General features: G+C 38.2%; 1 protein-coding gene across 1 annotated transcript in view; it reads right to left on the bottom strand.

Moving 5' to 3' along the window:
- The window catches only part of ELP3 (elongator acetyltransferase complex subunit 3), a 36,571-nt gene extending 11,343 nt beyond the window's left edge, over positions 1-25,228 (bottom strand). Inside the window, exons 1-4 of the mRNA XM_008579130.1 lie at positions 25,146-25,228; positions 23,267-23,332; positions 21,311-21,538; positions 20,277-20,358 (exon numbers count right to left, since the gene is read on the bottom strand). Of these exons, the coding sequence (XP_008577352.1) occupies positions 20,277-20,358; positions 21,311-21,538; positions 23,267-23,332; positions 25,146-25,226 (457 nt within the window). The 5' untranslated portion in view covers positions 25,227-25,228. The remainder of the gene's footprint in view (positions 1-20,276; positions 20,359-21,310; positions 21,539-23,266; positions 23,333-25,145) is intronic.
- Between the last annotated feature and the right edge of the window lie 2,384 nt (positions 25,229-27,612).

Genomic DNA, 27,612 nt, shown 5'->3' with positions numbered 1-27,612 from the left:
CCTGACCCCCACCTCTGTACATATTACGAATAAGCTATTAAGGTGGCTTCAGCCGTGCACTTTGGGGTCACATGCAGACCCAGGGAAAGGGGTTAAACTGAACGCAGAGGACATTGCTTGCTCTTGGATGGGATGAGAGGGGCAGACTCCTGCAGCACTTGGAGGAAGGCCCCGTCCCAGCCACGATCCCCGCTTACTGCCCCGAGCTGGCTGCCCACGCTGGTGGCCTTCCAGTGACCTCCAACCTGGAGGAGACCAGGGGCTGCAGCTTCTCTCTGATCCTTTCACTGGACCAAATGTCCATAAGCCCTAAGCCCCTCAAAGCGGGAAAGAGCCCCTCTGTTTTCTGACCCCTCTCCCTCTCTTTGAAAGATGCACATCATTTAGTACAAGACACGGATATGCTTACCCTAAGTACTGAGGAAAAAAAGGATGTCACATAAAACATACATGCCAACTGCCCTGACCCCTCTCCCTCTCTTTGAAAGATGCACATCATTTAGTACAAGACACGGATATGCTTACTCTAAGTACTGAGGAAAAAAAGGATGTCACATAAAACATACATGCCAACTGCCTAGGAAGGGGATGCTTTTCAGCATCAATTAGATAAATTGTGGTCACCTTAGAAATGCAGAGAAATTGGTTAAACAAGTCACTGTTTAACATTTTATAAATTTTACTGTCTATTGGTTACAGTCATAGTAAACTTTTAAAAATGAAAAAGAAAAGAAGGCAAGATTAAGTAATTTCAACTATAGAAATGTTTATTTCGATGGGGAAATAAATCAATTCTTCATATCTATGGAAAAATTCAAGAGCACTTGGGTTGCGATCCCAAATGGACAAAGAAAGAACATGGAATTATTAATATGATTTAATACAGGAAGAAATAATGAAGGAAGTTTAACTGATCATGTATTTACTCAATAGATACCAGCAGCATGGAAATTGAAGAGTTTTTATCTCCTGAAATTCTTCCAGGAAAGAAAAACTTTGTCCTAATAATTTAGACATTTTCATGTAAGAACCAGAAAAATGAGTTAGATATCTGAAGGCACATTCCTGCTTTTTGACACTTCCTGTGTTAAAACACAAGGCTGCCCTTCATGGCTAGAACTGGAATGAATTAACATTGATTGATTCCACATCAAACTCCCATAGCAAAACTGAAAGAGAGAGAGAAAATACACTACATCTACCCTTTGAAAATTAAACCTAATTTTTTTGATTAGATTCAAAAGATTGAGATGATAACTCATGATTGTTTAATAATAAAAAAATCAGTGAAATAAAAACAAATTAAAGAAACTGTGTTTTAATTATTTTTGGATTCAATTAATCAACTATTTATTGAGTGTTAGATATATGCCTAGGAGCCTTAATACAAGAAATATATTCATTACTTTCATTCATTAGCTATTGAAATGAGCCTGTATTACATCTCATTGATCTCCTAGTAGGATGTTAATATTTTACTCTTCAACTACGCACACTGATACAGAAGTTGGGCAAAGGTTTTTATTCTGAATGTTTAAAAAAGAACCAATTAACTCAATGACCCTAAATCTTTGAGACAGAATATTTTACTGTTCTATTAAAAAAAAAAAAAAAAGAAAAACTCACAAAGCTAATAAACAAAATTTACCCATGTATAACCTCAGCTCTTCAAAGTAGTTGGATGTTGTAAGTCATTAATACAGTACATTAATACCTTATTCTCCATCACCTTGGAAATACAGAGAATATCTCAGGAGCCTGTTACCCAGCAGCCTAAAGGTTCTTCTGTACATTTTGAAAGGGCTACACCAAGATAATAACACAAGTTAAAAATGAACAAAGAATAAAAGTAGGTGAATTACAAAGCAGATATAGAGAATCTAAGTAGAAGCTACCATGGTAACTTATAGTTGAGCGATGCTGGTGGGTCACTTATAGCTCTTAGAAAGTTTTTTCTTAACAGGGAGTCTGGCCCATTATCTGACATAGGTGGGCCCACAATCGTCTAGATTCAAAAATGGAGTGGCTCTGTTCCCACCAGTGCAGAATGTCTGTCATGTCACAGGTCATTCTCACTACTTTGTTCATGTCCAAAATTATTAGCGTGTTGCTGCAGAAGTTAAAGACTGTGCTATCTTAAAACCTGATAGGAAGAGGAGTCCATTCTATTTATAGTTTCTCTAAATACAGACTTTAAGAGGGAAAATGTTGAAGTAGGAGTTCCAGAGATCAGTCCCTCCACTAAAACAACCATTAAGCTGGACAAAACAATCAGAACCAACTATTCTGGAATGCTGGAAGCTGATAAGACACTTATAGCAACCAGGGGAGTGCCTGATAAAGGGAGAGGGTGATGAGCTTTGGTCTAAGAGGAGGGCATTGAAACCACTTCCCTGAAATGAGCCTGTATTACATCTCATTGATCTCCTAGTAGGATGTTAATATTTTACTCTTCAACTACGCACACTGATACAGAAGTTGGGCAAAGGTTTTTATTCTGAATGTTTAAAAAAGAACCAATTAACTCAATGACCCTAAATCTTTGAGACAGAATATTTTACTGTTCTATTAAAAAAAAAAAAAAAACTCACAAAGCTAATAAACAAAATTTACCCATGTATAACCTCAGCTCTTCAAAGTAGTTGGATGTTGTAAGTCATTAATACAGTACATTAATACCTTATTCTCCATCACCTTGGAAATACAGAGAATATCTCAGGAGCCTGTTACCCAGCAGCCTAAAGGTTCTTCTGTACATTTTGAAAGGGCTACACCAAGATAATAACACAAGTTAAAAATGAACAAAGAATAAAAGTATGTGAATTACAAAGCAGATATAGAGAATCTAAGTAGAAGCTACCATGGTAACTTATAGTTGAGCAATGCTGGTGGGTCACTTACAGCTCTTAGAAAGTTTTTTCTTAACAGGGAGTCTGGCCCATTATCTGACATAGGTGGGCCCACAATCGTCTAGATTCAAAAATGGAGTGGCTCTGTTCCCACCAGTGCAGAATGTCTGTCATGTCACAGGTCATTCTCACTACTTTGTTCATGTCCAAAATTATTAGCGTGTTGCTGCAGAAGTTAAAGACTGTGCTATCTTAAAACCTGATAGGAAGAGGAGTCCATTCTATTTATAGTTTCTCTAAATACAGACTTTAAGAGGGAAAATGTTGAAGTAGGAGTTCCAGAGATCAGTCCCTCCACTAAAACAACCATTAAGCTGGACAAAACAATCAGAACCAACTATTCTGGAATGCTGGAAACTGATAAGACACTTATAGCAACCAGGGGAGTGCCTGATAAAGGGAGAGGGTGATGAGCTTTGGTCTAAGAGGAGGGCATTGAAACCACTTCTGCAGCCACATTCCTCAGCACTGCCACAGCTGCAGGGATGGCAGCCTGTACTCCTAGAGCAGTGGGTTGGAACTAGTGGTGGACAGGAAGGACCTAGTCCTCCAAGAATTGGGGGCTGTGCAATCTGTCCAGTCTGGAGGTTCCTGGAGGAACCAGTGCAGATGCTTGCCTTTGTCTGGCCCACCCCTGGCTGTTGGTGGGATCTACTGGAAGATTACTTGTAGAGAAATTCATCCCTTTGTTTTGAATCCAGACATTTACACACAGGCTGATCAAAGAGACAACAGAAATTTCAGTGACCACACACAACAAAGAATACAGACTGCGTAAATGGTTTGGAAAAGTTACTAGACAAAAGAATGACTGTAGCCTCAAAAGCAGTACCTGAGGAGGGGAAGAATCCGATTTCCAGACGTACCATATAATAATACTCAAATGTCTAGTTCTCAACAAAAAATTGTAAAACATACAAAGAAACAAGAAAAGACGGCCTACTCACAGGAAAAAAATTTCAAAGAAACATACTATCCCTGAGGAAGTCCAGACACTAGGATTACTAGTCAAAGACATTAAATCAACTCCATTAAATATGATCAAAGAGCTAATGGAAATCATAGACAAAGAACTAAGGGATATCAGAGGAACACTGTGCAAAGAGGAAATGTCAAGAAGGAGACAGAAATTATAAAAAAGAAACAAATAGAAATTCTGGAGCAGAGAAGTAAAATAGCTAAAATAAAAATTCACTAGAGGGGTTCAATTGCAGATATGAGCAGGCAGAAGATAGAATCAGTGAACTTGAAGATAATGCAGTTGAATTTATCCAGGCTAAGGAGAAGGAAAAAAGAATGTAGAAAAATGAACAGAACCTGAGAGATCTGTGGGACACCAACAAGCATATTAACATACACATCTTTGGAGTCTCAGAGGGAGATGAAAGACATAAAGAATAAAAAAAAACTTAAAGAAATTACTGAAAACCTCCCCAATTTGATAAAATATATGAATCTACATTCAAGAAGCTCAGAAAATTCCAAGCAAGGTAAACTCAAACAGATCCACAATGAGGCACATTATAGTCAAACTGTCAAAAGACAAAGACAATCTTCAAAGCAGCCAAGAGAAGCAACTCATCACATACAAGGGAAACTCAATAAGATTAACAGCTAATATCAGAAACCATGGAGGTTAGAAGGCAGTGGGATGACACATTTAAAGTGCTGAAAGAAAAGAAAAATGTCAACCAAGAATTTGGTATCTGGCAAAACTATCCTTCAAAGACAATGAGAAATTAAAACAACACCAGATAAACAAAAGCTAAAGGAGTTCATTACCACTAGACCTTACCTACAAGAAATGCTGAAGGGTGTCCTTTGGGTTGAATGAAAGGACTCTAAACGGTAACAGGAACCATATGAAGAAATAAAGAACACTGGTAAAAGGTACTTACACAGGTAAACATAAAGATTAGTGTTACTGTACTCTGGGGTTTGTAACTCCTCTTTTTTTCCTCTATAATTTAAAAGGCGGATTCACAAAACAATAATTATAAATCTGTTAATAAACACAGAGGTTGTAAAGATGTAACCTGTGAGAATAACAGTATAAAGGGAGACGGACAGAGATATATAGGAGCAGAATGCTTGCATACTATTAAAACTAAGTTGGTATTATTCAAACAAGGTAGTTATAAGTTTAAGTTGATAATTGTAATACCCAAGTAACCACTAAGAAAATAGTAACCGAAAGAGAGCTAGGACGGCTACATTATTATCAGACAAGAAATGTTACCAGAGATAAAAAAAAGGACATTATATATTGATAAAAGGTTCAAGTCATCAGGAAGGTTTATCATTCTATAAACATATATGCATGTAACAGAGTCCCAAAATATATGAAGCAAAAATTGATAGGATTGAAAGGAGAAACAGATAGTTCTACCATAAGAGTTAGAGGCTTCAATGCACACTTTCAACAATGGGTAGAAAAACTAGGCAGAAGATCAAAAAGGAAATAGAGGACTTGAACAACAGTTTAAAACAATTAGACCTAACACATATACTGAACTAGCAAACACAAATAGCAGAATACACATTTTCACAAGTGCACATGCAGCATTCTCTAGGATAGATCATACATCAGGCCATTAAATAAGTCTTAATAAATTTAAAATGATGGCAATCACACAAAGTACCTTTTCTGATCACAGTGATAGGAAACTAGAAATCAATAACAGATGGAAAACTGGAAAATTCGTAACTGTGTGGACTCTAAAGCAACCAATCAGCTAAAGAAGAAATCAAGAGGGCAACTGGAAAATACTTTGAGTGAATGAAAGAGAAAACACAACATTCCAAAACTTAATGCAGCAAAAGTAGTGGTCAGAGGGAAATTTATAGCTGTGAATGCTTACATTAAAAAAGAAGAAAAATCAATAGCTTACTCTACACCTTAAGAAAACAGAAAACTAAATCCAAAGCTAGTATAAGATAGGAAATAATAGAGATTAGAGTGGAGATAAACAGAGAATAGGAAAACAATAGAGAAAATCAACAAAATCAAAATCAAAAGTTCATTCTTTTCAAAGATCAACAAAATTGGCAAACCTTACCTTAGACTGGCTTGAAAAAACAAACCACCACAACCATCAAGACTCAAATCACTAAAATAGAAGTAAAAGAGGGGGCATTCTACTGACTTTAGAGAAATAAAAATAATTATAAAAGAATACTATGAACAACTGTACACCAACACATTAGATAACCTAGATGAAATAGACAAATTCCTAGAAATATAAACCACAAAAACACCAACTTAAGAAAAAAGTCTAAACAGACCTATGACAAGATCAGTAATCAAAAATCTCCCAACAGGGCCAGTCCATGGCTCACTAGGGAGAGTGTGGTGCTGATAACACCAAGGCCACGGGTTCGGATCCCTATATAGGGATGGCTGGTTAGATCACTTAGGAGAAAAAAAAAATTCCCAACAAAAACAAACGAATAAACACAAACACAGGACCAGATAGCTTTACTGGTAAATTCTACCAAAAGCTTAAAGAAGAATTATAACTAATTCTTCTCAAACACTTCCAAAAAATTTAAGAGCAAGAACACTTCCTAATTCATTCTATAAGGGCATCATTAATTATCCTGATATGGTAAAAAAGCCAGACAAGGACACCATAAAGAAAACTATACACCAATATTCCCTATGAATACAGATGCAAAAATCCACAACAAAATACTAGCAAACTGAATTCAGCAGCATATTAAAAATACTATATACCGTGACCAAATGGGATTTATCCCTGGAATGCAAGGATAGTTCAACACATAAAAAATAAGTGTAGGGGCCGGCCCAGTGGCGCACTGCTACAGTGCGCTGCTTGGGAGTGCGGCGGCGCTCCCGCCGAGGGTTCGGATCCCACATATAGACCGGCCGCTCACTGGCTGAGCGAGGTGCAGGCGCAACACCGAGGGTTGCGATCCCGTTGCCGGTCCCAGTCCGGTACCGGAGCAACACTGAGGGTTGCGATCCGTTGCCAGTCACGAAAAAAGACAAAAAGGAAAAAAAAATAAGTGTAATACACCACATCAACAGAATGAAGAGGAAAAAAAGTCACACAATCATCTCAATTGAAGTAGTAAAAGCATCTGACAAAACCCCAAACACTTTCATGATAAAAACACTCCATAAATTAGTATGGAAGGGAATTTCCTCAACATTGTAAAGGCTATATGTGAAGACTCACAGCTAACATCATAATCAATCGTGAAACACTGAAACCTTTTACCCTAAGATCTAGAATAAAACAAGATTGCTCATTTTCTCCACTTCTATTCAACATAGTACTGAAAGTTCTAGCCAGAACAATTAGGTAAGAATAAGAAATAAAGGTATCAAAATTAGATAGGAATAAGTAAAACTGTCTCTATTCACAGATGACATAATCATATATGTAGAAAACCCTAAAGAATCCACACACACACAAAATTGTTAAAGCTAATACACAAATTCAGCAAAGTCGCAGGACACAAAATCAACATAAAAAAACCCAGGTGTATTTCTATATGCTAGCAACAAATAATACAAAAAGAGAATTTAAAAAGTCCATTTATAGTAGCATCAAAAGAATAAAATGTTTAGGAATCAATTTAACCAAAGAACTGCAATACTGAAAACTACAAAACATTGCTGAAAGAAATTAAAGAAGACCTAAATAAATGGAAAAACATCTTGTGTTCCTGAACTGGAAAATATAACATTGTTAAGATGACAATACCCATAGCCACATACAGATCCAATGCAACCCCAATCAAAATCCCAATGATATTTTTTGCCAAAAAGAAGAAACCTATATTAAAAATCATGGAATTTCAAGGAACCCAGAATTGCCACAACAATCTTGCAAAGCAGCAGAGTTGGAGACTCAGACTGATTTCAAACTTACTGTGAAGCTACAGTAACCAAAAAACAGTGTGGTACTGACCTAAGGACAGGCATACAGAACAATCAGAACTGAGAGTCCAGAGCACTTCAAAAAATTTGTGGAAAAAAAGGATTAAAAGATAATATATAAATCTTTCCACCAACTTTTTGAAGACCCTTGTAAACTTTCACATCTCTGCTCAACTGATTTTTGACTAGGGTGTCAAGATCATTCAAGGGGGAAACAACAGTCTCTCTAACAAGCAGTGCTGGGAAAACTAGATACCCACATGCAAAAGAATTAAGTTGGACCCTTACCATATCCCATATAAAAAATTAGAATAGAATAAAGACCTAACTTTGAGAGCAAAATCTTTATATAAACCTCTTAGAAGAAATCACAGGGGAAAATCATGACCTCTGATATGGCAATTGTTTCTTAAATATGATACCAAATGTACAGGTAACAAAAAAACCCTCCAAAACCCCCCAGATAAACTGGACTTCATTAAAATCAAAAACTTTTGTGCAAACAAAACTATCAAGCAAATGAAAAGGCAACCCACAGAATGGAAAAACTTATTTGCAAATCACATTTCTTATAAAGGCATAATATCCAGAAAATATAAAGAACTCAGTAACAAAAAGACAAATAATCCAATTAAAAAATGAACAAAGAACTTGAACAGACATTTCTTTAAAGAAGATACAGAAAGGACAAGCACATGAAAAGATTTTCAGCATGATTAATCATTAAGGAAATGCAAATGAAAACCCCAATGAAATACCACTTTGTACCCACTAGGATGTTATTAAAAAAAAAAGAGGAAAAGTGAGTACTGGTGATGTGGAGAAAGTGGAACCTTTGCACACTGTTGGTGGGAATGTAAAATGCTGTAGGCACTGTGGAAAACAGGTTTGTCCTCAAAAAGTTAAATACAGAATTACCATTTGACTCAGCAATTCCACTTCTGGGTATACATGGGTACTTTAGAAAGTTTAGATGCTTTAGGAGCATGATACTGGACACTTGCTTATATGTCTCTTCTAGACTATGGAATATAGAAGACCGTCTTTGGGCTGAGAAGACATGGTTTCCCTCTGAAGGTTTCTTACCTTGATCTGCATGCCCTCCCCCTACAAACACTTGAAGATACTAATGCTCAATGAAGTCATTATTTTTTCATTTGGAGAGTTGGTAAATTGCATATAACATAAAATTTGCCATTTTAGCCATTATTCAAAGGCATTAGTTACGTTTACAGTGTTACACATCCATCACCACTATTTCCAAAATTTTCATCACCCCAAACAGAAACTCTGAACCCGTTAAGCAATAACTCCCAATTTCCGGGATAACACTCTAATCTACTTCCTGTCTCTATGCAGTGGAATCTTACAATGTTTGTCCGTCTGGCTTACTTCAATTAGCATAATGTCTTCAGGGCTCATCCATGCTGTAGCGTATGTCAGAATTTGCTTCCTTTTTAAGGCAGAATAATATATGTATATACCACATTTTGTTTATCTATCCAGTCATCTGATGTACATTTGGGTGGTTTCCACCTTTTGTCTACTGCGAATAATGCTGCAAACATGGGTGTACAAATATCTGTTCAAACCCCTGCTTTCAATTTTTTTACGTATACAAGGATACTTCAAAAAGTTCGTGAAAGGGCCGGCCCGGTGGTGCACTCAGTAGAGTGCAGCGCTTGGGAGCGAGGCGGCGCTCCCGCCGAGGGTTCGGATCCCATGTGGAGACCGGTTCCCGCTCACTGGCTGAGCGTGGTGCGGGCACAACACCGAGGGTTGCAATCCCATTGCCGGTCCCCGGTACAGGCGCAACACCGAGGGTTGCGATCCCGTTACCGGTCAGTAAAAAAGACAAAAAGGAAAAAAAAAAAAGAAAGTTTGTGAAAAAACAGATTTAAAGATAATATAAATCTTTTCACACACTTTTTTTTTTTTTCCTTTTTTTTCTTTTTTCCGTGACTGGTAACGGGGTCGCAACCCTCGGTGTTGTGCCCGTACCGCGTGCGATCCCGTTACCGGTCAGTAAAAAAGACAAAAAGGAAAAAAAAAAAAAAAAGAAAGTTTGTGAAAAAACAGATTTAAAGATAATATAAATCTTTTCACACACTTTTTTTTTTTCCTTTTTTTTCTTTTTTCCGTGACTGGTAACGGGATCGCAACCCTCGGTGTTGTGCCCGCACCACGCTCAGCCAGTGAGTGGGAACCGGTCTCCACATGGGATCCGAACCCTCGGCGGGAGCGCCGCCTCGCTCCCAAGCGCTGCACTCTACTGAGTGCACCACCGGGCCGGCCCTTTCACGAACTTTTTGAAGTATCCTTGTATACGTAAAAAAATTGAAAGCAGGGGTTTGAACGGCGGGAGCGCCGCCGCGCTCCCAAGCGCCGCACTCTACTGAGTGCACCACCGGGCCGGCCCTTTCACGAACTTTTTGAAGTATCCTTGTATACGTAAAAAAATTGAAAGCAGGGGTTTGAACAGATATTTGTACACCCATGTTTGCAGCATTATTCGCAGTAGACAAAAGGTGGAAACCACCCAAATGTACATCAGATGACTGGATAGATAAACAAAATGTGGTATATACATATATTATTCTGCCTTAAAAAGGAAGCAAATTCTGACATACGCTACAGCATGGATGAGCCCTGAAGACATTATGCTAATTGAAGTAAGCCAGACGGACAAACATTGTAAGATTCCACTGCATAGAGACAGGAAGTAGATTAGAGTGTTATCCCGGAAATTGGGAGTTATTGCTTAACGGGTTCAGAGTTTCTGTTTGGGGTGATGAAAATTTTGGAAATAGTGGTGATGGATGTGTAACACTGTAAACGTAACTAATGCCTTTGAATAATGGCTAAAATGGCAAATTTTATGTTATATGCAATTTACCAACTCTCCAAATGAAAAAATAATGACTTCATTGAGCATTAGTATCTTCAAGTGTTTGTAGGGGGAGGGCATGCAGATCAAGGTAAGAAACCTTCAGAGGGAAACCATGTCTTCTCAGCCCAAAGACGGTCTTCTATATTCCATAGTCTAGAAGAGACATATAAGCAAGTGTCCAGTATCATGCTCCTAAAGCATCTGACACAAGAAAGGTTTGTGAGGGGAGATAGAGGAACGTCCTCATGGAAGAGGAATGGCACAAAAAAGGGTCAGATGCAGGTGTTTCTGCTGGGCCTGCCGAACTCTACCTAGGACAGTGTGAGGTGTAATCATGCTGCTGTGATTGGCTATATGAAAATCTGACACTGGGGTTGGGACAAGAACCCTTGAATTTAGGTATACAGAAAAGGTACAACTTGGGAGAAGGCTAAATAAAGTTTCCTGTAGAAAGGGACTGGATACCTATTAATTACAAAGTAAAGAAAATGTATTCTACCGCTATAGTTGACAACACCCAAACATGGCTGCCACCAAGTCTTCTCCCTTTGAGATGAAATTTATTTCCTCTCACCTTAAATCTGGCCTAACCCAATTAGTCTAACCAACAGAAAGCGGCAGAAGTCATACTGTGGTAGGCAGTCTCTAAAATGACCCCCAAATTTCACAGCCTGATGACTACCTATTGTGTAGTCCCTTCCCCTTGAGGGTGGGATGGACTCATTAATTCTCTTCTGAGATTAGATTATAAAAAAGACTATGGCTTCCATCTCAAAGGCACGTATTTGCTCTTTCTCTGATCACTCCAGCTGGGGGAAGCAAGCTGCCTTGTCATGAGCAGTGTTATTGTCATGGGCAGTGCTATGGAGAGGCCCATGTGGCATGGTGAGGACAAGCAGCCCTAAGACCAATGGCCTGTAGGAACCGAAGCCTGCCTCAAACTGCACAGTGACCTTGAGAATGGGTCTTTCAGCTCCAATTGAATCCTGAGATGACTACAGCCCCAGCTGACACCCTGACTGCAGCCCACCCAGCTTAGTCACTCTCGGATTACTGACCTACAGAAATGGTGAGAAACTTGTTGTTTCAGCCAGTAAGTTTCAGGGTAACTTATTACACAGCAATAGATAACTAACATAGACACTCTGGGGCTTCTAAGCCCAGGCCTTCGCTTCCTTCCTCCTAGAACCCAGCTCTCATGCCATGAGAAGCCCAAGCCATGTGGAAGAGAACCAAGGTGCTCATCTTGACAATCACAGCTAGAACTGACACTCCAGATAAACCACCCCAGCCAGTTGCCAGCCATTTAAGCCACCCTGACATCATGGAACAGAAATGAACTATTCCCCTCTATGCACTCCTGAATTCTTGCCCACAGAATTATTAAGCAAATAAAATGGCTGTTGTTTTAAGCCTCTAAATTTTGGGGTAGTATGTTATATAACAATAAATAACCAAACCAACCACTAATTAGTAGGATTTGCAGTAAGAGAGGACAGACCATACAGGGTATAGATCTGGGACTTCTCGATTGTTATAACGAACATTAGCAATTCATTCATAAATGGTGGGCAACTGGAACACTGGCTGCTTGGGGAGGTAGAAGATGGGGTATATAAGGAAACTTTATCCGATGGCCACAGTCTGACATCCTAAATCCAACAATTACTGTTTTAGAAATGTGAGTGTTGGTCAGAGACAATGGCTTAAGCCAGGTTGACTAAAGAGTAAGACATTTCTTGTGCATGCCCTGTTGGAATCACAAATCCCTAAACCAAAATGCTCCATAACACTAGTATCTTGGTTGCATCATATTTTTCAGCATTATTTAGTAACATCTGCTCACCCAAAGGGGGAGAATCTGCCAAATCCCTGCCTCTAATAGATATAAAATAGAAAAGCTTTATCAAATTGAATGGATTAAGGCAATGTCAAATATTTAGAGAAAAGAACTGTACTATTCATATGAAAGTTACACTGATAAGGAGTTAACATTGCAACAAACTATTAAAACAGACTTCTTGGTAAACATCTGGTAGTGTGAAGGCTAGACCACATTTTGAAAAGGGCTTCCTTCCTCAGAAAAAAGCCTGTGAAGCATAATTTTACAATAAAGGTAATCATTTATCTCAAAGCTGCTAGACCTTTCAGGAATATTATTATAAACCACATGATATATCTCTAGTCTTCCTCCTAAGCAAAAGCATACAACCATTGTTCCCAGTATCCACCAACTAGGAGGAACAAGAATGGGGGACAAAAAGTCTTTGAATGTACAGTGTGTCTCATCAGCAAGCCTAGCCTTAGAGATTTCAATGTACACATTTCTAAAACATGAGGTTAGTCAGCATGGACCTGGGGTTAGCAACGGCATTTGCCAAATGCTGTAGAATGGGGGACAAAAAGTCTTTGAATGTACAGTGTGTCTCATCAGCAAGCCTAGCCTTAGAAATTTCAATGTACACATTTCTAAAACATGAGGTTAGTCAGCATGGACCTGGGATTAGCAACGGCATTTGCCAAATGCTGCTCCTGAAGTGCCAATAAGCCACCACAAGCCAGTATCCTATTCAGGAGTATGTGAAACATGTGCACTAATTAATATAGTCATGTGATGCCAAGTGCCGGATGGTCTAACTCACTTGACATGCAGTGTACTACAAACTAGTACCCGATTCACCTACAAATGAATAAACATCAAGCCATGAAATAAAGATTTCTGACACTTATTCAGCCACATCTCCACAGCCTAGCTCCAACACAGTCTCCAACGCCTAGCTAACTCGTTATCTAGCAAACTAGTATTCTATATCATCAGGGCTAGTCAGATTAATACTGATGCTGAAATTAATAGGGTTCTTGTAGTAAAGCAATACTCTATGTTGTATCTATTTTCTTTAAAAAGAAAGATTAACATTGATTTAAAAAAGTCCTCCTGGAACTTGCACCAAAAAATAAACATGTATGATCATTGGTGGAATACCAAATGGAACAGAGGAATATATAGAAACCAGAAAATGTGCATTTAATTAGGGGGATAATTTATCTAAAAGATAAATTTTGTAGAAAGCTGAAGGAGAGAGTACAAGAGAGCCAACAATCTTTCCCCTTCCCTCTGGTAAGTCCTATGTTAACACATGCACATGTGGCACAAACTGGTTTGCATTTGGCAGGTTTCCTGTGTCCATTAGCAAATAGATATGCCATAATGAAGAAAAGCTTTTCTAGGCATTTTGGTAAGGATTATGAATCCATTATCCGACAGACCTAGTTACAAAGTACCCTTCTTTTCAACTAGATTATAAGGCGAAGCATAAAACAACCTTCACCTCAAACTGAGGGAGATGTGTAGCAGCCTAGAATACAGGTGAAGTTTCTGAGGTCCTAAGATTTACTAAGTAAATCTCAGCCATTTGCAGTTTAATGAAACACAACAACTGTTATTTTCTGCCCACATATGATTTTCTTGATCAGTGGGTCTGGGGTACAAAACCATTAATTTCAGTTGTAGAAAGCCATATTGGATTAAAGAAGGCATAGGCACACTGATTTTTTGACTGGGGGAGGATTGTAGATATAGCTTTCGGGTCTTATAACTCTGAGCATCATGATTAAGAATGATCTCATCTTCACAGTGACTCGTTTAATCACCCTATATTTAAATTCTTCTCTCCTCCCCTCTTCCTTGGCTTTTTAATAGATTTAAACAAAATAGCTATCAGTCTCTGACTTCAGTGATTTCTGTCATCAACCATTCAGACATTTTCCTCATTTCTCACCATCACTGTGTGATCTATCAGCCTTATACAATTCTTGGCCAATGGCCATATTAATTTTCTACTTGAAAGAACACAAATAGAATACTGCTGATGACGAAGGTAGTAGGGGGAGCTTGGGGAATAGCTGTTCATCTTGCTGCATAGCAATTAGCTTGGCAAACTGAAACAGGAACATGATTGGATCTGATACCTAGCCAAAACTGCCAGAAGAAAAAAAATCATTCTGTTGGGGGTGTTAAATGGCTTTTTAAATAGTGGCTATCAACAGTTTTATTTGCCCTTTGGAAATGGTGTGACATCAGAGATCTCTAGTTTCCATGGTGATTATTAGTGATGGCATTTCAAATGTTGTGATTAGCTTCTACAGTGTAATTCCTTGCACTTTACACCATAAGAGAGAAAAGAGAAAAAATGTTTCACCTTAACATTTTTAAAGGAAAGAATGCTGATCATCCAAGAGGCTGAACTATATATATGGCTAGGAAGACAACAGATCGATATGGGGCGCAAAAAAGAACCAGATGGATCATGGAAGGCCTTGTAGGCCAGATGTGGAATTAGAAAGATCTGCTGGAAGTGTGGGAAAGGACTGAATGAAGGAACAACCATGTGCTTAGAGAGAATCAGAGAAAGCTTCATTAAAGAAGATAACATTTCAGCTGGGTCTCAAAGAGAGTAGGAGTTTTGTAGATCACAGTAACAACAGTAATATAATAGCTAACTCTAATATAGCACTTATTGTGTGCAGGGCACTATTCTTATTTTTTTTTTTTTTTCCTTTTTGTCTTTTTTTCGTGACCGGTAACGGGATCGCAACCCTCGGTGTCGCGCCCGCGCTCAACCAGTGAGCAGACCGGTCTCTACATGGGATCCGAACCCTCGGCGGAAGCACTCCCAAGCACCGCACTCTACCGAGTGCGCCACCGGGCCAGCCCTAAACAGATATGTGTTGATAGAAGATACATGGGTAAGTTGGTAAAAGATATTAAAGCACATGGACTTAATTGCTTATTTAGCAGCAATTAACTATTATTTCCTGCCTACACATTATTTTATAAACTGGTTGCTCTTATAACACTTGATTTACCCATTTTTATATGTAGAAAAAAGAATATTTTCTTCCTATGAGGCATTTAATCCTGAATTGAGAAATAATCTGATTTTAAGTAGGGAAAAAACTTACCTTTCTCTGCATTTAAGGACAGTCAACAGGGCAACAGGGTGAAGACCAAGGCAGCTGCCCTGCCCAAGATGAGCATTTGGGGAAGGCGGGGCAGCACCTCACACTTCTTGTACTTGCCCCTCTATACACTTAGTGAATTTTGATGGTGATAAGCTAAACATTTCACTTTTACTTTAATTGTCACACTCAAAGTTGATGTTAACTTTAAAACACAGTTTACTAAGATAATTAAAGGTACTTCAAAAAATAATAGAATGTATAAACTTAAAAGCATCTTTTTCTAAGAAAGTGCTTCACTTAACTTTGACAAAGAAAATTTTTCAATTGTCTTATGTAGCTATAAAGGTAGTCTTAATCTTTAAGAAAATATAGTCAGTTATAAAACACATAGTGTATACCTATAAACAAAACATATTAAGTAACAGATAAAAACAATGTTTTTTTAATAGAGAAAAAGAGAATCCACACAGTCTTTCTGACTAATGATTCAAATCAGATTTACTGTGTAGTTAACAATATTGTCTAGAAGCAGAAACAGAGATTATAAATCCAAGTTGCGGAGAAAGTCTGCTGGCAAGATGAAGGGAAGTCATAATGAATCAGAACACAATTTTTAAAAAATTCTACATAAATGCATTATTATTAACAGTCAGAGTAACCGAAATGATAAATGATTCTGTTGCTCCCTTATTCAAGTTACTAGTTATGTCAGGACAGAATATCTAGGCCATCACTGTGTATGACTTACACAAAAGCCTACAGACCCAGAATAAGAATGGATTTACAAATCAAGGACAAGGTCAGGAAAAAAAACACACGACACTTGGGTCACAAAGTACCATTTGTGGCCAAAGTTAGTATGAATCCACAAATCATGGATAGGATTAACTATGTCATCAGCACTTTCATCTTGACATACCTAACCTACAATGAGACTGAGGTCAATTACTGATGAAATGGGTTTCCTGATATGGTATCAGAAAAGAACCTACTTAAAATGTAATCATTAAAACACAATTGGACATGTTGAGAACTAAAGAAGTTAAAATAGGAAGGGGCAGAATTCTAGACAGAACTGTAAAAGATAACCTAACCCACTTGTTTTTAATAAAGAAATAAAGGCCCATGGAGGTCAAGTAAAATTATCCTAGATCACCAGGAGAGCTACTAGCAAAGCAGGACTGGGATTCTGGCCACCTGTCTGCCCCGGCCAGTATCTCTTCTCACAAACCACATCTAATGAAGTATTGTTAAAATTCAGCCCACAAACCTCAGTACTATTATAAAGAGATTTTCATCCTAAAGATCAACTTATGGAGAATAATTGTTTGACTTTTCACAAAAACCAATTAAAACACATGCACATACATCATTGCACTCAAATCAGAAAATCCAGAGTCAAAATGAAAAAACATGGAAGGAAAAAAAAAAGAAGTATTGTTAAAATTCAGCCCACAAACCTCAGTACTATTATAAAGAGATTTTCATCCTAAGGATCAACTTATGGAGAATAATTGTTTGACTTTTCACAAAAACCAATTAAAACAAATGCACATACATCATTGCACTCAAATCAGAAAATCCAGAGTCAAAATGAAAAAACATGGAAGGAAAAAAAAACCAACACTAAAAAACATCATGATAATAAACACTTCACAGCTGTCCTCCTTGTAGTTCTGAATACTCAACATCTCAGGTGTCTATTCAGAAGCTTAACTAGACCAGTAACATATTAATAAGTTGGTGAATTGAAACGCAACATCCATAGAGGAAATGTTCTCAGTTTTTTCATTTGAAGGGTGACCAGTGCTTGAGTCAAACAGAGTCAAGGCCCTATGTAGATTCTCCTATAGAGAGTGACAGCAGGGCTTCCAGGCCAGAGTGACAGGAAGTAACACTTACCTCCCTCCTTCCTCCCAAAGAACTCACTTTAGTTCCAAAAAGGCATTCTAGTACCGTTCCTACAGAAACCCACTGGCCAAAAGAAGCCCCCTGTATAGAAATTAGTAGACCTATTGCACCAGCTGACAAGAAGAAGGTTCTTCCCTGTTACTCTGAGCAAGTTTCTTCTTGTTATCTTAGAAATTCTACATACAGATGATCTGAAATTGAGCTATTATTTAGATTATGATAAGCTAGGAAGAGGACAGATACTGATTTCCACTTAGGAAGACACCCTGCTCATAAAAAGCAGAAACTGAGGCTCTCATAAGCAATTGCATATGACCTCAGGCAAGTCTGGGGCCCTCTCTGCATGCAACATTTCTCAAAGGAGATAGATGTCACAAAGGCAAATGAAATAGAGCAGGGACAGAATACGATGCTCTTCACTCTTACAATTATAGGACATGGGCAGGATGTGGATGCTCTTCACTTTTACAATAGGTTATCACAGATACCAGAAAATCACTGGCAGTGTATCAGCCTGTGGGAGTGTGGCATTGCCAGGGTCACCCAGAGTCCTCATTACCTTGATGATTGCTTAAGAGAATGAGACATTTGGAAGAGAATACTAAAACCTTGCTACACCCAAAGTGTGGCCTGAGGACAATCAGCACAGGCATCACCTGGGAGCTGGTTAGAAACTTAGAGTCTCAGGCCCCATCCAGACCTAATGAGTCAGAACCTGCATTTTAACAAGATCTCCAGGTGATTCCTAAGCACATTAAAGTTTCAGAAGTACTTCAGTGAAATCGATGATGATGCTCTGGCAAAAGTTGCCACAGAAATTTCAGGCGATATCAACCCTACATAGATGCATGTGCAGAATGGGTTCCAAGTCAATTTGGCCCTTTCTGGTACTTCCGGCCAACCACAGGTTAAACAGTTGAGAGGTAAACGTTTTTTAATTACAGATATCAGTATGAACCAAGTGAGCCTCATATAGTTACCTCTTTTTTGTGGGATCAAAGATAATACAGAAAAATACAGAAAGCTAGACATGTTAAGAAATGCTTTATTAATCTGTCTGGATAATGCCAAAAATCATAACCAGACTAAATGATTAAGTGGGCCTGGGTCATTACATCTTCATAATTATAATCATTAAAACCTAGGCATGGGTATTGATTTATTATTTATTAATTGGCAACAACTTACTGATTTTTTTTTTAAACCTCATTTCAATTTTCATTTTCAAAAAAGATTATTTTCTCAAAAGCTGTAGTTTAGCTTAGGAATGTAGCAGTGCAATGGGAAAATCGCCATGCTGGAGGAAAAATAACCTAAATTTTGATCATGGCTTTCACCATGTTAGCTTTCTGCTGGGAAAAGCAGTTCTTGTAAGAATACAATACTATAGAGTAAGAGTGAAAGACATCATTTCCTGCTCCATTCATACCAAAATTTCCTTTTCATGCCCATTTCCCCATTTATCCGATGTCCTAGATAAAGAAGGGGGAAGCTCCTGATGGGGTTCAGAACATACTGTCCCAAAACAGGGTGTCTCAGCATATTGAACATTTTGAGCTGAAGGTCTGAGAAAACAGCAGGTGCAGAAAGCACTCTGACCTTTCCCTGCCCTTCTCTCCTGAAGCAAGTTAGGACCGTCCTATGAGAAGTGCCCTCCCTATACCTGGAGGAAAGGAACTTCTTTGGATTCTGAACAAACAGGCCTTGCTAAGTTTCCTCCAGTTTACTAGGCTTAGCTCCTATCATATTTTTCCACGACTTTCCACTCTTCATCAAACCAAGTATAAAAACACTAAGGTTTAACCATTTTCTTAGGGTCTTCATTTCTTTATAAAGTCTCCTGCATCCAGTAAAATTCACATTAAATAAATTTGTATGCTTTTCCTCTGTTAATCTGTCTTTGTCAGTTTAATTTTCAGCCCCGGCCAGGGATCCGAAGAGGACTGAGGAAAACTTTTTTTCCTCTACTCTGCTCCCCAGGAACAAAGTCACTGAGAACAATATTTAAGGAGCAAGAGCTCTGCCTTGATGGATTTTGGATGTGACCGGTGCCATTGTGCACACAATAAGCACAAAATAGCTGCTGGCCTTGTCTTCCACTCCAGCACCAAACTCCTACCCCCTTCCCAGAAGCCTTGTGACTTAAACAGAAACCCTTTTGCTTCTGCAAGGGTGCAGTTCTCCACCCTGGTCCCATAGTTTCCACATTAGCATAATGCCCCTCCTTGATGGTATCAGCCAGCCCTTGGCACACTATATAAGCTCTACCACACCCACACCTGGTGCTGTCTCTAATTTTGAGTGCACCCTGGTAGATTCTTTTCCTTTAATAAAGCTTGAACAGTACCAGGCATCTCAGCTCACTTTCTTTCACATATCATCAAATTCCATTTTCCCAGACAGATTAACTGGGCACAAAGCATAAGAGAGAAGATGACCACGATGACTTGTGACAGGCAGCAAAAAGATAATGTGGTTTATGGGTTCCGCCACTCTCAAAGATGGAGTGCTTCTGAAAGCTCTACTCCACCAAAATGCTTTCATGAATTTTGTGTCTGAGCACACGTCCTTCACTAGTCAGCTAAGCCCAATTTTGAACATAATAATCAAAAACAGGTGCAGGAGAGTACCAAGATAGTTCCCATTGTGGTACCGAGTTCAAAATGTGGGTGATCATGAACCATCTCCCAGTTACCTGATATAACAGCTATTTTCCCAGATCCATGCTCTTCTCTAGCTATTCTTTCTGCTTCCTCCATCAGCAGCATGCCAAATCCCTGCAAAGAGCAATGAAGGGGGTTGAGGAATTGAGAAGGGAAGAAGTTCATTAAGAGTGGTCCATAAAACAAAAAGGCCCTATGATGGCAGTTGCTAAAATCAGTTAAAATAAGAGCGACAAAAATGTTATGGGAGTAAGGAAAAAGAAACCATTCAATTATACCCAAAGTACACTGTTGTAGACTAATAAAAAAAGGTAGAACTTTCCAACAGGAGCCACCAAAAGGCATCTTGTGGATGATGTAACCTAGTCAACAGCAAGGGGATGATTCCCTCTCAACTTCTGTCCCTTTTTAGATGGGTTCTAGGCAATTTCCAGGTGATGAAAGTCTGGGGCAGTAGGTCTTATATTTATTAGAGTCATCCTCCACTTTATAAAAGGGTTTAGAAACCAGGCAAGATTCTTAAGTCATCAATTTTGGGTCTTAATCTATATCCATCATTAGAGATATTAATACATTTTCCTGAAATTTTGAAAAGTGAATTATTAATTTTAGGTTGTTTGGCAGTGAGAATAAGGCTCCACTATATATAATGTAGCATATGTTTATGAAGTGCTTTAATATTTCATAAATGCTTTTACATCAGCATCTCATTGGTTCCATAATAAGTTGACCTGCATGAAACTGCCGAATTAGACAATTTTTGACTTTCAAAAATATCAATTGCATATAGTTCAATCTGATATATTCCACCCGACTGAATCTGTTTGTCCCTCCCTCCTCCACCCTCACGCCCAGTAGAGTGCAATCTGGAGATAAAATATCTCTGAACAACTAAGATATAGGTTCCTCTGTTTCTATGCTTCCCTGTCTCCTTTCCTCCTCCTCTGTCTCTTCCTCTCCACCCATGCTCACCGCCACTCCTCCCCCCCACCCCCATTCCTTCTCTCTTTTCCTACTTTGGGCAATTTCTTAATGATAAGTCAAACAGAAATGGAATAAAGGATACCTGATGCTGAAATTTAGCTGGATCCCGACTGCTCACAGGGACCACACTTCCATACACATGCAGCTCTCGGACTATGGAAACACCCCCGCCCAATTCAAATCGGAAGGTTTCCTCGGAACACTTCCGTAATCGTAGGAGGCCAATCAAAATGTCTTGATCTGGGTCTTCATATGACAAGAACGTTTCCCAGCCGCCATTTGCAACATAATCTCTTCTTACCAATTCAACCTGTTTAACAAAAAGCCAGAATAAATATTTTTCAAAATTAAAGAAAAAGTTCATTTTTATGATTGTATGAATATACTTAGGCTACTATCCACAGATAGGGATAAAGGATGAATAATCACTAATTATATTCCTTTTTACTTGTCTATTCTCAAATAGCACCAAGGTTACATAAAAGTTCATGCTTTGTTCATGGACTATTATATTTAAAAAATGTTTATAATTTCACAAAATATTTGAACTTCATTAACCTTGAGATTCTTACAGAGATCCAGCTCTGTAAATGCTTCCATGTATTTAGATTTGACCCTCCATGAACAGTCTCTAATGCAAAATTACAGATTGCGTTACATGTGTAGCTCTTAGGAACACCCCTTTGCCTCAAAACTGTCAGGCGCTCATTGATTTCTATTTTCTAGTTCTTACCTCCTCCACTAAAACCTGCTTTGGAAAAAACAAATGTGATACTGGTCACTTGTTCCTTGATAAGATTTTTTAAAAGTATGACATTCTACAAGGCACTTAAAATATTATGCCTAATTATGCGATAAAAATGTTAAAGAAAATTCAATCACTGGAAAGTAGCTTCTGGGGGAAAGTACGGGTGGTAGCAATCTACATAGGATTTTGACTCTTCAGCTCAGTGTACAAATGGCCCTTGTACTTTGATACCTATAAGCAATATTTAACAATATGCATACATTACAGAGAGAAACCTACATATTTTGCCATGATCACACCCACATAATCTCTGTAAATAGGCAGACTGTACCCACAAAGAGGTGAACAGTTCAGACCAATACTTATGAGGAGTCTTCAAAACGTACACGAAAGCATTCATATTATCTTTTAATTCAATTTTTCCACAAACTTTTTGAAGTACACTTGTATACTCCTTCTCAACTTAATATTTGCTAAATGACTGGACTGCAAAAAAACTTGGTAAAATGATTAGCTGTGTTGGGTCTACTTTTTCCCTCAAAAGGTACTAACTGTAAAAAATCTCAATTAAACAAACAATTCATGCTGAGAACAGAAACATCAATGCAGAGATCATCTATCCCAGCCTTTCTCAAATGGGGTTCCACACGAGTTAAACCCCACAGCAAATTTGGCACATAGCTAGACATTACAGATGTGTAGGAGAAAAATTAATTCATTACATACAACGAATGCCTTAGGACATTACACTTAATTTTTGTGGAACCCCTGTTGACAAGGGCCAATCTACTCATTTGACTATCATCAATGGGCCAAAGTTTAACAGTTGCACACAGATAAGCAGGTCATACATACCATGCTCTTATACCTGAAGGTGGCCACTAGTCATAGGAGACCATTTACATTTGATTGATTAAAATCAAACAAAATTAAAATTTGGTTCCTCATTTGTACTGCCACATTTCAAGTGCTCAACAGTCACCTGAGACTAGTGGCTATCCTACTGGAAGGCTCAGATTATAGAACATTTCCAACACTGCAGCAAGTTCTGTTGAGTAGTGTTGATCTAGAATGAGGTTCACACTTGGTTTTCCTACCCTGGCTTTTCTAGAATTCAGCCACCCTCATATTTGGCTTTCCTGGCTTGACATCTACATCTAATCCTCAAATACGCTCTGCTCCTAGTTATTCATTCACTCTAAAGGTGCAGTCCTATCAGTAAGCAGACTGAGTCCAGGCTTGGCAAAGACCTAAGAGTGGACCCAACCTCTATCAAACCAAGAAACTAACCTGGTATGGCCGTACTTTGTGATGAATTTCTTGAATCCCAACTTCTCTGGTTCTCACATCTCGACACTGCCCAAAAAAAAATGAGTTGGGGAGCAAATATAAAACTGGTAACTAATTCAATTTTTATTTAAACCTCTTACCAAACCCTGGGCTCAAAATTAAGTTTGGACATAATTTACGTTGAGATAAAAGAACTAAATTTTAAAACAAAATCACCTTTAATAAATTAGACGATAGGCTAACCAGAATGAACATGTATGAAGTAGTATAGTATTGCTTTTAAAACAAACGTTATTCAAAAGAGACTAACATAATATAATATTGGGGGTAAAGAACATAAGTCATAAAGTTAGAAAATAGTTTTGCCCAGGGGATATAAGTATCTAAAAGTATAATCCAAAACTGTGTGTACAGAAGAATAAAAGGCAAATCTCTAAATTTTTAAAACCTTTACCATTTTATGGCAGTTAACATTTTTAGCATCACCATTTTTGTATCATTTTAGAAATGTCAAAAAAAGATGTATGTTTAAGATGGCTGTTTTCTTGCAGAGAAGGGTGCTGTGAAAGAGAGCATGGGAGGGACGGAGAGAGGGAACAAAGAAGAAAGGAAAGAAAGAAGGAAGAAAAGAGCCTAGAGCTACGTACTATACACTCTGAACCACAATTACAAATGGTTCTTTGAATATCCCTGGGAGGAACAAGGCTGCCTGTGGACAATGTCAAGGCAATGCAATGCCTGGTCCGCGTGGACCCCAGTTTACTTCAACAGAGACTAGCAAGGATTTTGAGGGGTGCAGGGTTAAAGAGAACGGAAGGATAATGAGATTGTCAGGATAAACAGGCCTCGGCAGTGGTACTCCCAGAGGAGAAAGTAGATAAATAGAGAACAGGGCATCTGGGAACCAGAGCAGGCACACAATCTTGTTTGGTGCTGTTAATTACTATAAATGAATTTGCTTTTTCTAGAACTTAAAATTGTTTATCACTTTTTTGAGGGGGGAGGGGGAGTAGAATTCCCACTGACTTGGAATTTCTGAAGGCAGAGCCTTGACCTAAATACCACTCCTGGCATATTTCTTTAGTGGCTCTAAGAAGATTCTAGGGCACTGAGTTTCAAACCTTCCTCAGACTTAAGAAGTACATACAGAGACTATTAAATTACAGATTCCTGGGCTCTTTGTACTTCCAGGGCCATCAGAGAAGAGGTGCTTAGTGAATATTTGTAAGATAAATAAGTGCCTTGAACAGATGTGGGGCTGGGGTACAGTGAGGAAGCCTGGGTAACAGATTCCTGGGCTCTTTGTACTTCCAGGGCCATCAGAGAAGAGGTGCTTAGTGAATATTTTGTAAGATAAATAAGTGCCTTGAACAGATGTGGGGCTGGGGTACAGTGAGGAAGCCTGGGTATGTGGGGCAACAGCATTGTTTGATAACTATTTCACGCACAGAATCCTTGTCTCTTCAGATGACTGTAATTCCTTTTGAGGAACCACATCTTATTCTTCTTTTATAACCTACTAGTCTAGAACTGAACACCCAATACTTCAAAAGAAAAAATGTTTTAAGGAATGGGAGTTGAGCACATAGTTGGCAATCTGAGTAGGTAGAAAAGACAGCCACTAAACTGAGAAACCTACACTCATGCAGAAGAAAGCAGAAGGGGCTAAAGGGACAGGAAGCAGCCTGTCTTCACCACTAGCTTCAACTTGAACATGTCACACAGTAAGAGCGCCCTCAAAACATGAAAGTTAACATGAAAGTTTTTTGACCTGCCTCGTAAGACTAGTTTATAAGTGTGATAGTGCCAAAGTTTTCTGCATTTTGGATTACTTTCTTTTCCTCAAGAGTTCTGGTCTGACAGCAGTATTTACTCTTACCTGTATTCCAAGGTCTTTCATTCTTGCAAATGCCAGCTCTCTCAAATTACCATGCTCTACTCCTGAGCTGACTAGGGGCATTGGAATATCTCTGTAGGAGAAAAACATCAGATGTTGCAAAACATAAATCATTCTCTACAGCAGTAAGGCTAAAAAAAGAAAAAACAAAAAAACAAAAACGAAAAAGCAAAAAAACAACGAAGCAGACCAGGAAAGCAGAGGCCAAATATCCTAACCAGGACGCAAGGCTCTGCACTTCTCTACGCCCAAGTTTTCCTATCTACAAAACTCACCGACCGGGGCCGGCCCGGTGGCGCACTGCTACAGTGCGCCACTTGGGAGCCGATGGTTCGGATCCCACATACAGACCGGTTCCCACTCACTGGCTGAGCGAGGTGCGGGCGCAACACCGAGGGTTGCGATCCCATTGCTGGTCCGGTCCGGTACGGGAGTGACACTGGGGGTTGCGATCCGTTGCCGGACACGAAAAAAGACAAAAAGGAAAAAAAAAAAAAAAAACTCACCGACCTCGCAGGGCTTTTGTGAGAGACACCTGATGGAAATCACTTCATGAGATTATAAAATGCAAAACAAATGCCAAAATGCCCAATAACCATTAGTAAGAATTTTTGGCCAAAGAGACATTTGTACTAAATAAAAGAAGAAATAAAATGGTTTTTTACAAAGTTTGTATAATGAAGTAGCTTTACAAACACTATCCCATATAGTTGCTGGATGACAAGGAACCAGAAAGCTCAAAAGCCTGGCTTAGCCAAGGACTAGTTTGGCCAAAGAGACATTTGTACTAAATAAAAGAAGAAATAAAATGGTTTTTTACAAAGTTTGTGTAATGAAGCAGCTTTACAAACACTATCCCATATAGTTGCTGGATGACAAGGAACCAGAAAGCTCAAAAGCCTGGCTTAGCCAAGGACTAGTTGAAAAGAATGAATCTTTTTTCCTCATTTCCCAAAAAACTAAATTAGAAGTGACTCTGCATTAGAAGAATAACAGCTTGCCTAAAGATGAGAGGAGACAAAATTTATTTCCTTCCTCATTAGTACAGCGGTGAAAGAAAGAAAAAAAATTTATTTCTTGGCATGAATGTAGGTTAAAGTGTCAGGCATCAAGGAGACTTAACCAAAGGCTGAAGTTATGAGTTTCACTTTAGTAGCCCCAACACCCTCTTCTACACAAAAATCAGTGTCTAAAGATAAAACAGTTAATAAAAATGTGAAGTAAGAATATGCACAGCACTTCTGCTGTCTTTGAATAGACAAGTCCCCAATTTGTTTTGTCTAATATTTAGTTGATCAGAAGATGTGAAGAATATGTCAATTATCTTTTCTTATCATTTTGCTTTTGAATCAACTGTTTTCCTTCTCTTTGCAGTTATCCCTTCAAATGTTAAATACAACTAGCTAACTCATCTATTTGACTCTAATAAGATATTCCTCACTTGAAAGTATCAAAAGTCAATCAACTAGCATTAAAAGCTATACACAATATTAGGCTCTGGTTGCCAGTAGCATTTCCATAAAAACACTATAAATCTAAGATAAGTCAAAATTCTTTAAGACAAAGACACACCAGTGTGTCAAAGTGACAGTGACATAAAACAGATACAAGGGTACTTCAAAAAGTTCGTGGAAAAATGGAATTAAAAAATCTTTCCACGAACTTTTTGGAGTACTCTTGTATTTCAGAGTGATCAGAGTTAGTATATATGGTTTACTTCTAGTTTTTAGTAAAATTACTTTCTATCTCTGGAACTATAATTTCTTAAAATCAAATACATTTTAAAGTTAGTAATCAGATGAAATAGAATGAAGACATTACAGTAAAATATATGATTTATTTTAGCAAAGGGTTATTTATGAGTACAGATATATACATTTTTAAGTATTTTACTGTTTCAAATTATATAAACCAAAGATAAAGTCATCTAAATATCCCTTTTTATCCTGAAATATTTTATAACTCACAGGTATATGAATATACAAAATATATGACTGTATAGCATATATATTAACATATAAAATGACTATTTCACAACTCAAAGTAAAATTTAAAACACTGTTATACATGGTATAAAATTAATCTGAAAATCAGTAGCAACCACTGCTAAGTACCCATTACATGACAAATACTTTCAATTTTGGTTGTTCATGGTAGTCATGTTCTATAAAGTTGCTGTGAATATTGAGTTAGCAAATAATGAAGCACTGCTCCTATAGAACACACAGGGTTAAGTGTCTGTGAGTCCCTGGAACATTTTCTTCAACTGATCAATACATAACCTTGTTTTCTTTTTTCCTTTTTTTTTTGGTAGCTGGTCGGTATGGAGAACTGAACCCTTGAGCTTGGTGTTGCAAGGCTGTGCTCTAAATGAGCTAACCTACCAGCCCCATAACCTTGTTTTCTGTGTGTTTCTGTTTAAAGCCACCTTATTTAACATACAGTTAAT

The sequence above is a fragment of the Galeopterus variegatus genome, unplaced genomic scaffold, assembly GCF_000696425.1.
Source record: "Galeopterus variegatus unplaced genomic scaffold, G_variegatus-3.0.2 Scaffold1819, whole genome shotgun sequence".
In the NCBI taxonomy this organism is placed as follows: Eukaryota; Metazoa; Chordata; class Mammalia; order Dermoptera; family Cynocephalidae; genus Galeopterus; species Galeopterus variegatus.
Note: the sequence above shows the minus strand (reverse complement) of the source record. Positions and strands in the feature narration are given on the sequence as shown.